At 29.1% G+C, this 15,711-nt stretch overlaps 1 protein-coding gene across 1 annotated transcript; it reads left to right on the forward strand.

Annotated features, from left to right (window-relative positions):
* Positions 1-841: 841 nt before the first annotated feature.
* Positions 842-15,471, forward strand: LOC126842049 (uncharacterized; the record flags this gene model as incomplete). Its single annotated transcript, XM_050578904.1, has 6 exons — positions 842-881; positions 1,070-1,120; positions 1,668-1,787; positions 2,999-3,118; positions 3,305-3,419; positions 15,355-15,471. Coding segments are annotated over exons 2-6 (514 nt in total), but the record flags the coding sequence as incomplete, so codon positions are not given.
* Positions 15,472-15,711: the final 240 nt, after the last annotated feature.

Below are 15,711 nucleotides of genomic sequence, written 5' to 3' on the forward strand. Positions count from 1 at the left end.
AAAAAAAGAGGAGTTTAGGTTGTTATGCGAATTATGCTTTTGGTGGAATCTAAAAGTGTGAACGCAATTTTAGAGTAATGTAAATTGGAATCAAAGATATCCAATAATAGACAAAATACTTATAAATTATAATTAGACAAAGTCAATAGTTAGTTATAGTTAGTAGTTTTATGTGCTTTTATTCACTACTGCAATCTTATTAAATACTACAAGTTGCAACAATACAATAATTAAATATAATTTTTATCGCTACTTTGGGAAGTTGATTTAAAAATCATTATTCTAATTCATATATATTAACATGCAAGGCCTTTAATGCCTAATCAGTAATATTTTATTTTTTAAACTTGCATTTCAATTTTACTTAAATCTTTGATTGCAAATACTTTTTATAATCAGCATATCTTTTCCTTACATATAATACATTTTTTTTTACATTTTATAAAGTTGCTTTCCACAATTTTTGCATAGCTTTATTATTGTATTCTACCACACGAAAGTTAAAAATATCATGTTGTCGTTTGTTGTTCATCGAAAACCAGTTATTATTTTTCTTAAACTAATTTTGTTTTGTCGTTTGTTTATTCAAACGTTTGAACTATGTTACAATAAATATTTTGTACGTAAATGCAGGCCTATTTTTCGCTGTACCCTTCATATAACTTTAAGTGTGTCACATTCTTGTGAGTCCAATTGGTCTAAAAGTTTGTTATCGTCGTAATAACATCTTGAATAAAGCATATTTTGTCTTAAGTAAACACAATAGTATGGCGTGTGCGAATATTTGCACACCTAACCAACAAACGGCATCCCGAGCACCACTAACAGCATTAGTGTGATTTTTATGTTCTTTGCGTTCAGTTTATCAAGCATTAAATAAAGTAAGCGTTATTTGAAAATATTTTTAGTAAGACAATGGTATCGTAAGACAAGTTTTTCTTTAATTTTTAAAATGGTTCTTCTTATTGCCAACATAAAACATTTCGTGTCATTTCGAACATTTTGAACATTTCGTGTCGTGTACCAAGGTTATTATTTATAACAAATTATGTGTTTTTTATTGTTTTAGGTAATTAAGATGAAATCCATCATGAGTGTTGTGTATTTATTCGGTCTTATTGTAAGTAAATATAGATTTTAGACTAAATTTTAATTGTAAATAATATTTTAAAAATACTTGCTGTTAAACATTTTTTTCGGACTGTTTAAAAATGTTTTAAAAGCCAGATATTTTAAGATATTAAACACTACAATATTAGCCAGAAACTTGATGTTTCAATATACTAGCTTGTTACTGCTTCTTAATATACTATATCTATAATTCCACCACTACTCTAAATGAATTCGGTACTTCAACGAGACATGAAAATGGTCCCAAAACGACTGTGATAAATTTATATCTGTGATAATTATGTTGTGATTTTTTTATTGTTTAAGTTTTCATTTAGTTGTACATCATGTGTGGATGACTTCTAAAAGACAATCGTAAAATATTGGGTACTTGAACTAAGATTAGTATTAACCTAACCTACATATTCGTTGGCTGTATCAATAGATTTAGATGTAATTGTATTGAACAACCACATATTTTTTCTGCTCTTTTGTGATATATATAATACTACTGCAAGTGAAGTATGTTATTACTAATATTAGTGTATATCTTTTAGGTTTCTTTGAACAGTTCGCCTATGGTACCAAGCGGTGGTGAGACATCAGGGACATCAGAACCATCAGGGAACAGTCAGGAAACCATCTTGCCCGAACCTATTAGAAACTATTTAGTAAATGTAAATATATAAAAACTAAGTTTTACTTAAATAGGTTATGTACTGATGATTTCCGGAGCCTCTTTAGTTGATTAATACATTTTCTTTGACCTATCCTAACTGAAACTGCAAAACTAGTGTACATTAATACATTGGGTATTTGATGACGGTCAAAATCCAACATGAGTGTTGCGCTATTTGCTGTGTATTTGTTTGGTCTTATTGTAAGTAAATTCAGATTTTGGACTAAATTTTATCTATTTTATTATTAATATAATTTGATCCTTTCCTTTAAATATTCATATACTTAACCACTATTAAGTATAATTTTTTTAGTACATTTTTGGAATAGAAAAATAATATATAGTTTAAATTAGTTTTTTATTTTTTTTAGAAATAATCTCAATAGTTTAATCTCTATATTAATTTTATATTTTTTAAATGTTTAGAACTAATGTTCTCTTTTTTAATAGAAATAAACATTATTTCAAAATATATTTTTTTTTAAATATAAATAGTATTTTACTTTTTGTATGGACAATATAATTATAATATGATTTAAAATAACCGCAGTAACTCAATCATCAATCATAAATATATGATATCAATCTTGACAGCACACAAGCTATTGCCTATTTATTTCCTTGTAATATTGGGCAATCACTAACTCCCAGAGCCCCTATAAGTTCATAATAAATTGCCTATGTGGGGCCCCAAATGTGGGAGTTCCTTCTAATGTTAATAATGAAACTATTTTTTTGTAAATATTATTTTAAAAATGCTTACTGTTAAACATTTATTACAGATTGTTTTTTTTAAAACAATCTGTTATTTTTTGAGAGCATTTTTGCTCTCAAAAAAAAAAAATTTATTTGGCCCATCTCCACATTTTAATTTAGATTTTATTAAACATTCAGTTTTATCAAAAAAAAAGAAATTTAATTAAATCCAGATTTTTAATATTTTATTAAAACTAAAACTTAAAAGTGTGGATAAGGTAGTTCTTCAATGTTTACTAAATAAATTCTCAAATACTTTTTGACTACCATCATATAAAATGGGCCACTTTTACCAATATTAGTATTAACCTAACCTACATATTCGTTGGCTGTATCAATAGATTTAAATGTAATTGTATTGAACAACCGCATATTTTTCCTGCTCTTTTGTGAGATCTATAATACCACTGCAAGTGAAGTATGTTATTACTAATATTAGTGTATGTCTTTTAGGTTTCTTTGAATAGTTCGCCTACGGTACCAAGCGGTGGTGAGACATCAGGGGCATCAGAACCATCAGGGAACAATCAGGGAACCATCTTGCCCGTACCTATAAGAAACTTTATTATAAATGTAAATACATAAAAACTAGTTTTTATATAGTGATCAAACACTAATGTTGCTTAATACATTTGCTTTGACCAATCCTAACTGAAACTGCAAAACTAGTGTACATTAATACATAGGGTATTTGACGACAGTCGACAAGAACTCTATGATACAAGTAATAATACTAATACTAATATGTGGGTGTTTCAGCTTTTGTCTAAATTAAATCGAAATGCATTACCCAAAGATGTATTAGAATTGATAAATGGTCCTGATTTTTTAAAAGCACTAAATGATGTAAAAGATGAGACAGCTTTAAGATTCTGTGAGTATTAAAAAAGTATTTTTCTCTAATAAGAAAAGCGAAAATAAGGGAATTCAAATTGTTCATTTTCAATATTGTACAACAGTCTATTGTTTTTTTATTGGGTTTTCTTAGAAATTTATATTTTTTTAATTCTCAGTTGTACTTAGAAAAAACTTACCGAGAGGGCTTACATCTCTAAAAAAATGTACTTTCTTGATATAGTAGAAATTAAAGTCTGAAATTATCACAAAATTTAGATTTACAGTATATCAAGAGAAATTTAATATATAAATCATACCTATTTCTGAATAGGTCCATTTAGAAAAATGGACCTATTGAAAAACATATTTGTAGTCAAGCGTTTGTCAATTTTATTGTTTTCCAAAACCCAAACTTATAAATGTCTGTAACTTTGTGGAAATTTGCGTAACAAAGTACTGTAAAGCCAGCTTGAAAATATTATACCGAGTAATTCTTTTAACACTCTACACTAATTTACTTCTAAAATAATTGCAAATTTTTAGTGTTGCTTTTTGAAAATATTTTTAAATAAACCAAAATTGCTTTTACTTATAGAAACAATGTTTAAAATTAAAAATAATACTTAGTAGCTTATACATTACGGATAAATTAATTTATATGGTCGAAATTTATTAAAACCTCTTTTTTCCTGTAAATATTGCTCATACAATAATACTTAACAACAAGCCGCATCCTAATCTCCTTAAGTACATTAGGATGGTCCTTAATAAGTCGATTTTCGAATTTTAAGCAGAACGCCCCTTAAAAAGTTTCTAAGTACAATGAAAATAAGATATAAAAAGCGACAAGGTATCATGTCAGTTTTCTTTCAATGGTTGTTTTCCGACTTACGCCAACATATGTTACAATATGTTACCTAACTAATATTTTATTATTTTGATACAACGACGAGATTAAACTTGAAATATTTTTTGTATACAGTTTCGAAAGTACAACTAGACTCAGAGTTTATTGGACAGCTTATCTTTACTGTGAACTTTATTCGTGAAATAGTTTTAAAGAATCCGATAAATTTACGTGAACTGCAAAACAGTGCACGTAAATATATATACCGTTTCACAAAATCAAAATTAAGAACTATATATGCAAAGAATAAACTAAAAGAGTTAATCGTTATGTTCATGACGGACGTGGAAAATTATTATAAAAACAAAAATATTGATGATTTGTAAATTTTATTATATTTGTTTTGTTTGATTGGAGCTTTATTGTTTATTTTTTATAATAAACTGTATGTTTATTATTGTTGTTATCTATTAATGGTATATTGTTATCTATTGAAGATTTAAGGCTAATTTTAAATGTCGCCCCGTTGTCATCAAAGCAAATAGATTAGTCCTTATTATCTTGTATTAAGAAGGCGTCTAACACAAGTTTTTTTTATCAAAAACCCCGTTTAGTGGGTCTAATTTTACAAACGCTGTAATTAAAACTGAGACACCAAATTTTGACATAATATATGCAACAACATTGCCTGTGCTCTACTATGGCTCTTTTTTCCACCCAGTTAACGAATAATTAAATAATTAAGAAAGTACTTTTTTAAAAATAATGTAGCGCTGGTCGTATAATCATTGGCGTACATTCAGTCTTGCAGTCGTTATTGTACTCCGGTACTACTACAATTTGATAATGAGCCCATACCTTGGAAACCTTCAGTCAAATATCTTGGTGTCACATTGGATAAAAGACTAAGGTGGTGGCCACATATATCAAACAAACTACAACAAGCATACCAGCGCCTTTCGATGTTATTCCCTATACTAAATAAAAAATCCACAATACATAAAAAATGTTCATTATTGATATACAAGCGTTTATTTGAAAGTAATTTTATTCAATTTTATCACTTTTATTTATAACTGGTACAGTAGAGTATAGGCATAATGTAATCAAAGAAATGCGGAAACGGAGAGGTCACAGGTCTACAGGGATTATTATAAATTAAAGTGATAAAATTGAATAAAATCACTTTCAAATAAACGCTTTGATGCTCATTTGTAACTACAGAACCTTCATTTAAAACTTTCTAACTTTGCTGGTTTATACTGTGCTTGGTTTGGACTGTACTGGCTTGAAAATACTAACTACCGATTTGCATCGAAGCGTTTTTTCGAAAGTGATTTTATCACTTTCAGATTTAAAAATTACTGTAAACCTGTAACCTTCCCGTCCCCACTATACCCCGACCCAGCTATGCTCCGTCCCCACTATGCCCCGACCCCACTGTACTGGTTTTTTTTTTGCAAAAACGTAGTTGACCAAATAACACATATACAATGTCTTGTCAAATTTTGTTGGAATGGTCGACGGTTGATGTTTCAATCGTTTGTACTAGGGTTGGGCCTATCCGGATATTCGGATATCCAAAATCCGGATAGTTGCGGATATTCATTTTATTTTTACACAAATATACCTTAATAATATACAGTGTTTTTAATTATACCGAATAATAAAATAATGACACCTAATTAAATTTTACTATTACATGAATGATTTTTAGATATATCCGTGGCAGTGGTTGTTAACCGACTATTCGGACTCTTTGCAGAGTCCATCCTCAGGGTTGTCACAACTGTTCCGCTGCCGGTTAATAACCATTGACACGGATGTATCTGAAAATCATCCACGTGATATTTCAACCCGTGAATGTTTCAAAAAATACATAAATTTGAGTACTCAAAAAAATATATTCGGCTGGTTAAAAATTAAATGAATATCCGAAACTATCCGGATAATTTTGAACTATTCGGATAGTTATGATTCTACGGATAATTAAAATATTATTTGATACCCGAAAATTAAACTAGCACGAGGCAAATTACATATCTTATATAAGATAATTAAACAATCATGCGTGAATCTCTTTAAATGAATAACAGTATAACAATATAAAAAATACATTTTGGGGCGGTATACTGCATAAAAACCAACACTTAATCTGAATTCAAAAAAACAACAGTCCTCTTCATAATTTGCAGGTAGTTGGACCTTATATACTCATAGTTGACCTTCGGTACGGTAATATAACGCAAGCGATAACATAACAAGATAACGACAGTGGTTTTGTCGTATCAGAATCATTAAGTGTCTTAATAAGTACACGGATAGGTTTTTTTCCCAATAAATCGTGTGTCTACTATAATCAGTTACACGATTTAGTCGTCTGTGATATTATGTAATAAACACAATATTACATAGATATATATATATAGTAAACTAGATTGCTAACTGTACATGCCACCAAAAGAGAAGATTGAAGCAGCCACTTTCCGACATTTCGGTGGGAATTAGAACCTTATCACGCGAGAATAATATATGTTTATAACAATTACATAATATATATATATATATATATATATATATATATATATATATATATATAATATATATAATATATAATATTGATATAATAATATACACAGATATATATTACATGCATTGATAACACCCATAAATCCCACCATAATGGCGGACCGTCGGCTTCAATTCTTATCGCTAGTTAGCAATCTAGTTTATTATATATATCTGTGCAATATTATGATACCGACCATTGAGTCCTAACCTAACCTAACACGGGTAGACCTTACCAACTGACAGTTTTTAGTGTCTGTTCGTTTCTCACATCTGGTACACCGTGTTTTAAACGTCATGTCAAACGAACAGATTGATGAAAATTTAAAATTCAAAAGTTAAAATTGTTTTAAATGTTTTTTCTACATATTTATAGAATCAAAAACATATGTTTCCATTTGAAAAATGTAGTAAAATAGGTAGGTACAAGTAACAGCAAAAATTATTTTCAAAATAATCATATTTTCCGAGAAAATGAGTGTCTTGCATCAAATGGATTAGCCTGTATTTGTGCAAAAAACAATATTATTTAAAAAAAAATTTAAACAACCTGCTAGACCAAATGGAAAAGGAAAATATTGAAAAGTTAAAGATACAACCCGAAGGAGTTTTTTTAATGTAAAAATATATTATTGTTTATGAAAAACAGTTTTAACAATGGTGGTACTTGAAAAAAGATAAATTAACGTTTTACCACTTTCTATACTTATATCCATTGCATATCCCATTTAAATTTAATATATATAGACGCTTACAAAACAAAAGGTCGATTATGTGAAGCTTACTATTTTTTAATGTGGGGGCTAAAAGGCCAAATTTTTCATAATTAAATGCAATTAAAAAATATGCTTTTTTATTTAATAGATGAATTATTCAAAATAGGGAATAATTCACTTTTCAATGTGATTAAAGCACATTGAATCGATTTTTAAATGGTTATTAATTGAAATTAATAAACCGTTGTTTTTTGGCGATTACAGAAAATACTTTTTTAGGGATGGGGTTGGTGAGGCGTCTCCTTCGATCCACGCCTGGTGTCTGGCTAATACCTACTTATATAGTTTCGTTCATAACTTATACATACAAATAATAGCCTTTCATAGAAACGATGTTAAACTATAAAGCCAAAAAAAATTATTAAAATCGGTTTGGTAGACACTTCAGAAAGTGACCCTGCGTTTTAGTCTTTATTTGTAAAAAAATTTACGATTTCCAAGAATGTAACCTAATTTTATTAATTTTTAATATTACGAAAAATGTATTTTTTCAACAAAAAAAATGCTCGCTGGAAATATATTTTTGTTACCAAATGTATTTAGGTACAAAAATATACGGTCGCACGTTCGTTTTGATAGCCAAAAAAATATAAATTTAGGTCATGACGGTGCTGTTTATGCGAATTTTTGTTTTTTTACCAAAAATGATTTTGAATGTCCATAAGTGTTAGCGGTATTACTAAGGCACATACATGTTTTGGAAAATATAATATGATAAATACAAAATATGTAGGATACGTTTTCGCTGTGATATTTATGCAAATAAACTGTGTATTATAGAAAATCTGTAAAAAAAAAACACATCTTTGTAAAAATGATTTTCAAAACAATGTTTGCCAAATATGTACTTAAGTGTGAACAGTGTACTTGTAAACACAAAAATGTAGAATACGTTACCGAATTTGTAAAAGATTATTATGATGCGAATATAAAATATAATAATAATAATAATAATTTATTAGAAGCAAATAAAGCAAATAAATTATTAATTACGCCCATATAGGCATGCAGTACAGAAATTAAACAGTAAATTAACACTTTAACCAATGTAAATATAATATAACTAAATTAATACAAATTAAATTTTAACAATAAAATATTATGAACAAAAATAATAAACTTAATAAAACATAATATTTTTAAGCAAGAATTTTAGGGAGGGAGTCGAAAAAAAAATCAACATTACCTAAAGTATTACAGTTAGAAAGACTCCTATTCAGAGGAGCATGCGTACTGTAGTCTTGTTTTTGAGTAGAAATATACAGGAAAGGAGGGGATCTGTTATGATGTGTTGGAACATTGAAAGGAATTTGGGCTAAAAGCTCGGTACAGTCAATATCATTATTTAATAACTTATAAACAAATTTGATGTCATTATTAAATCTTCTTTTGGCAAGCGAATCCAAATTAACTTCAACCGCTATGTCATCTATTCTAGAATCCAGCATCCCTAACTTAAACCTTAGCATATACAGAAGCCGGTTTTGTATTTTATCGAGATCTTTGACTTGTCCAATTAGATTAGGACACCATATAATCGAGCCATATTCGACAATTGACCTAACAAGGGAACAGTATAAAGTTTTTAAGCACTTAAGGTCATTAAACTCAAAACAGTTTCTTTTTAAAAATCCAAACATCCTAAAAGCCTTATTTTTTATGTGCGAAATATGTTCCTTAAATGACAAGTCACTTGACAAAATTATACCTAAATCCTTTATGAAATTGAAAATGCTCTAGAGCAAAAACAGGCACTCGGAATGATCAGCTTAGATATAAACAAAGCATATGATTCAGTATGGACGCATAGAATACTTATTATATTAAGCAAAATATTGTCAAATGATAATATGTACAAATATATAACCAATTTCCTAAAGGAAAGACAATTCCAAGTCAGAGTATCAAATATCTTATCTAATATCTTTGTTCAAGAAAATGGCATACCCCAGGGATCGTCACTGGCAGTCACCTTATTTCTCTTAGCCATAAATTACATTGCTGAAACAATAGAAGCTCCGATTAGGGCCAATCTATTTGCGGATGATTTTAACATATTATGTAGAAGCAAAAACTTAAAAACTATTCTAGATATTCTCCAAAAAAGTGCAAACAATCTATCTGAATGGTCAAAAAAAAACAGGGTTCACATTCTCAAGCCAAAAATCGCAAAGCATTATATTCACAAAACAAAGAAACCTAGAGCCACTAAGTATTAAAATAGATAACCTCAATATGCCAAATCACGGAAAAATAAAAATTTTAGGAATAGTATTTGATTCTAAACTCAACTGGCTTGCCCATTTAAAATATATAAAAAATTCAATAACCCAAAGTCTAAATATAATAAAAATGATAACCCACACATCTTGGGGAGGTGATAGCTCTTCTCTATTAAAAATACACGGATCATTAATTAGATCTAAAACGGATTACGGTGCCATATTATTTAAAAATGCTAATCCAAATTATTTAAAAATGATTCAAACCGTTCTCAATACTTCTACAAGACTAGCAATTGGTGGCTTTAAATCCAGCCTAATCGAACGTGTTAGAAATATAGCAAATGGAATTCCTCCAGATCTAAGAAGAATAAAACAACTATTCCTTTATTGCTCCAGGGTGATTAAAAACAAAAACAATCCCGCTAACCAATTTTTAAATAAATATATTCAAGAAGCGGAAAAAAAATATATAAATCTTAAAAATGTGTTAGAAAGAAAACCATACATTCTTCCTCCATGGTCCACGCAATTTAGTATCAACTTGTCCCTAGTTGAATTCAAAAAAGAAAACACAAATCCAACCATATACAAAAACCTGCTCAAAGAGATCCTGCAAGAGTATACAAACAGTGAACTTCTTTATACAGACGGGTCAAAAAACACAAATGGAGTCGGAATAGCATATTTAATTCAAAATCATCCAGTGGAATACAAACTCCCACCCCATTGATCAATATTTACTGCTGAGTCGATGGCTGTATATAAAGCTGTTGAACATATTCACAATAACAACGGTAACACACAAACTAATTTCGTAATTCTAAGCGATTCACTTAGTAGTCTCAATGCTATAAAAAATACAGAAACTCCAACTGACATTACCAAACTTATTCAAGAAGCAACTTATAGGGTTTTGAAGAAGGGAAAGCAAATTCATTTCATATGGACTCCAGGACATATCGGTATACCGGGAAATGAAAGAGCGGACCAGGAAGCGCTAAAAGCATCTTCTTCAATGACAGCTCATTTTCTGGATATATACACGCACTCAGATCTAAAAACCATAATAAATGCTCACATAATTAACAGATGGAACTCCCATTGGCAAAATATGAATACAAAACTAAATAAAATAAAAAACAATATTCTACTATGGAAAAATCCAGGACTCAGCAGGAAAGAAGAAACAGTTATCAACCGTTTACGAATAGGCCACACACATCTTACACACGGCTATTTAATGACCAGGGAGGAACCACCAATGTGTGGCACATGTGGTGTTCTTCTAACGATTAACCACATACTTACGGAATGCCAAAAATACAAGGACCACCGCAGTCAATTCAACATCTCGGAACAAATCAGTCAAGCTTTGGGTCCCAGCGTTCAAGATATCTCAAATTTAATTGCCTTTCTAAAAATGTCTCAATTATATAATTTAATTTAATCAAAAACATGTTTCATCTGTAAATAACTGTTTACTATTGGCCTAAGATGCCGATGTAATTTAAAGATCAATAAAAAAAAAATAAAAAAATAAAAATTATCATAAAAGAGATTGCATGTCCACTTATTAAATTTAAAAATTGAAGCTGAATTATGTTGCCAGACTTATAAACTAAAACTAAAGTGGTTTCATAAAAATAACTTACAATTTTTTTTTTTTATTAGTCATCACCATCGCTGTACCCTTCATATAACTTTAGGTGTGTCACATTCTTGTAAGTACCGCAGTACACCGACCGGACAAAGTGGCGGAAAGTAGGGCGTGAACAATTGAGTCGAATTGGTCTAAAAGTATGTTATCGTCGTAATAACATCTTGAATAAAGCATATTTTGTCTTAAGTAAACACAAAACTATGGCGTATGCGAAGAGTCGCAAATATAACCAACAAACGGCATCCCGAGCACCACTAACAGCATTAGTGTGTTTTTATGTTCTTTGCGTTAAGTTTGTCAAGCATTAAAAAAAGTAAGCGATATTTGAAAATGCTTTTCGTAAGACAATGGTATCGTAGGACAAGTTTTTCTTTAAATTTTAAAATGGTTTTTCTTATTGCCAACAAAAACCATTAAAACTGAACATATTTTTATGCTTTTTTTCTCAAAAAATAATTAATGTTTACATTTAAACTATACCATATTTAACTTCTTATAAAGTATCCAAATTTTAAACTTTTTTTTGTTATTTTTTAGAGCGCTAACCACTTTTGAACACTTTGTGTCGTATACCAAGGTTATTATTTATAACAAATTATGTGTTTTTTATTGTTTTAGGTATTTAAGATGAAATCCAACATGAGTGTAGTGTATTTGTTCGGCCTTATTGTAAGTAAATATAGATTTTGGACTAAATTTAAATTGTAAATAATATTTTTAAAATATTTGCTGTTAAACAATTTTTACGGACTGTTTTAAAATGTTATCAAAAAAGTTTTTCAGCCGATTCTCCAACTACGAAAGTGCATTTTCATGCCTCGTTGAAGTACTGAATAAATTTAGGGTAGTTGTGGAATTATAGATAATGATATAGAATATTAAGAAGCAGTAAAAAGCTAGTATCTAAGGTGGCTAGTATATTAAAACATCAAGTTTCTGGCTAATATTGTAGCGTTTAATATCTGGCTTGAAACCATTCATAGAGAATTTGGGCCCTTAAACTATTTTGAATTTATTATTTAGTTCTAATTTGAACGTTGAACGTACAACATTCTACATTATTCAACATATATTTCTACATATTCAACATTATTTCTTACCAGAAGCAGCTTAATCCCATTCCACCTTCAACCCAATTCCACCTCCCACCCCAACCCCATTCAATAAATACCCTATCATATCCCAAGGGTAGGAAATAGAGGGTAGGTATAAGGGTAAAAAATAAGGGTAAGATATAGTGGGTAGGGGATAGGGGTAATATATAGGAGATATAAGATAATAGATAAGTTGTACGTTCAACGTTCAAATTAGAACTAAATAATAAATTTGAAATAGTTTAAGGGCCCAAATTCTTTATGAATTGTTTTAAGCCAGATATTAAAAACTAAAATATTAGCCAGAAACTTGATGTTTTAATATACTGGCTTGTTACTGCTTCTTAATATACTACATTTATAATTCCACCACTACTCTAAATGTATTCGGTACTTCAACGAGACATGAAAATGGTCCTGAAACGAATGTGATAAATTTATATCTGTGATAATTATTTGCTTGTTGTAATTTTTTTATTGTTCAAGTTTTCATTTAGTTGTTCGTCATGTGTGGATGACTTCTAAAAGACTTTTTGACTACCATCATATAATATTGAGTACTTGTACTAATATTAGTATTAACCTAACCTTACCTACATACTATTCGTTGACTGTATCAATAGATTTAGATGTAGTTGTGTTGAACAACTGCATATGCTGCTCCTGCTCTTTTGCGATATCTATAATACCACTGCTAGTGAAGTTTGTTATGACTTATACTAATGTATGTCTTTTAGGTTTTTTTGTATAGTTCGCCTATGGTACCAAGCGGTGGTGAGACATCAGGGACATCAGAACCATCGGGGACATCAGAACCATCAGGGGCATCAGAACCATCAGGGACATCAGAACCATCAGGGACATCAGAACCATCAGGGGAAAATCAGGGAACCATCTTGCCCACACTTATAAGAAACTATTTAGTGAATGTAAATATATAAAAACTAGTTCTTACTTAAATAGGTTATGCACTGATGATTTCCGAATCCTCTATAATTTATTAATACATTTGCTTTGACCTATCCTAACTGAAACTGCAAAACAACTGTACATTAATACATTGGGTATTTGACGACAGTCGAAATCCAACATGAGTGTTGCGCTATTTGCTGTGTATTTGTTCGGTCTTATTGTACCTAAGTAAATAAAGATGTTGGACTAAATTTTTTCTAATTAATTATTAATCCTTTCTTTTAAATATTCATTTACCTAACCACTAACAAGTATTATTTTTTTCGTACATTTTTGGAATAGAAAATTATATAGTTTATATAAGTTTTTTATTTTTTTTAGTAGTAACCTTAGTAGTTTAATCTCTATAATAATTTTATAAGATTTTTAAAATTTTTACAACTAATAATGTTTTTTTTTTTTTTTTAATAGAAATAAACATAATTTCACAATATTTTTAAGAATATAAATAGTATTTTACTTTTTATATAGGCTATATTATTATAATATGATTTAAAATAGCGACTCAATCAACAATCATAAATATATTTTCATTATACCATAATACCACTGCTGATAAAGTATGTAATTACTAATAATAGTGTATGTCTTTCAGGTGGTCTTACCAAGCAGTGGTGAGACATCAGGGACATCAGAACCATCAGGGAATAATCAGGGAACTATCTTGCCCCTATCTATAAGAAAATTTTTAAAAAATGTAAATATATAAAAACTAGTTTATACATCAATAGGTCAAGCACTGATAATTTCCGGAGGCTTCTTAATTACCTAATACATTTGCTTTGACCTATCCTAACTGAAACTGCAAAACTAGTGTACATTATTACATTGGGTATTTGACGACAGTAGACAAGAACTCTATGGTACAAGTAATAATAATAATACTAATATGTCGTTGTTTCAGCTTTTGTCTAACTTAAATCGAAATGCATTACCCAAAGATGTATTAGAATTGATAAATGGTCCAGATTTTTTAAAAGCACTAAATGATGTAAAAGATGAGACAGCTTTAAGATGCTGTGAGTAGTAAAAAAGTATTTTTCTCTAATAAGATAAGCGAAAACAAGGGTATTTTAATTATCCATTTTCAATACATGTACAGTCTACTGTTTTTTTATTGGGTTTTCTTAGAATTTTATATTTTTTTAATTCTCAGTTGTAATTAGAAAAAACTAACCAAGAGGGCATACAACTCTAAAAAATGTACTTTCTCGGTATAGTAGAAATTAAAGTCTGAAATTATCACAAAATGTAGATTTACAGTATATCAAAAGAAATTTAAATTTAGAAAAATGCACCTATTGAAAAACACATTTGTAGTCAAACGTTTGTCAATTTTATCATTTACCAACTATTTACTTTTGAAATAATTGCAATTTTGTAGTGTTGCTTTTTGAAAATATTTTTAAATAAATCAAAATTGCTTTTACTCATAGAAACAATGTTTTAAATTAAAAATAATACCTAGTAGCTTATACAAATTTACGGATAAATTAGTTTACATGGTCGAAATTTATTAAAACCTCTTTTTTCCTGTAAATATTGCTTATTTACAATTACTTAAAAACAAGCCGCATCCTATCCTAATCTCCTTAAGTATATTAGGATGGACCTTAATAAGTTGATTTTCGAATTTTAAACAGAACGCCCCTTAAAAAGTTTCTTAGTACAATAAAAATAAGATATAAAAAGCACAGGGTACCAAGTCAGTTTCGTGCCAATGGTTGTTTTTCGATTTACGCCAACATATATTACAATATGTTACCTAACTAATATTTTATTAGTTTTATACAATGACGAGACTAAACTTGAAATATTTTTTGTATACAGTTTCGAAAGTACAACTTGACTCAGAGTTTATTGGACAGCTTATTTTTACCAGGAACTTTATTCGTGAAATAGATTCAAAGCATCCGATAAATTTACGTCAACTGCAAAACAGTGCACGTAAATATATATACCGGTTCACAAAATCAAAACTAAGAACTAGATATTATTCAAAGAGAAAACAAATCAAATTGATCAATATGTTCATGACAGACGTGAAAAATTATCATTAAAACAAAAATATTGATGGTTTGTAAATTATAATATATTTGTTTTGTTTGATTGGAGCTTTATTGTTTATTTTTTTATAATAAACTGTATGTTAAAAATCGTTGTTTATATTTTAATTTGTCACGTACA

The sequence above is a fragment of the Adelges cooleyi genome, unplaced genomic scaffold (genome assembly GCF_023614345.1).
Source record: "Adelges cooleyi isolate 19-005CV unplaced genomic scaffold, UGA_ACOO_1.1 ACOO_flye_CR_arks_rails_tigmint_CR_PRNA_418, whole genome shotgun sequence".
Taxonomy (NCBI): Eukaryota; Metazoa; Arthropoda; class Insecta; order Hemiptera; family Adelgidae; genus Adelges; species Adelges cooleyi.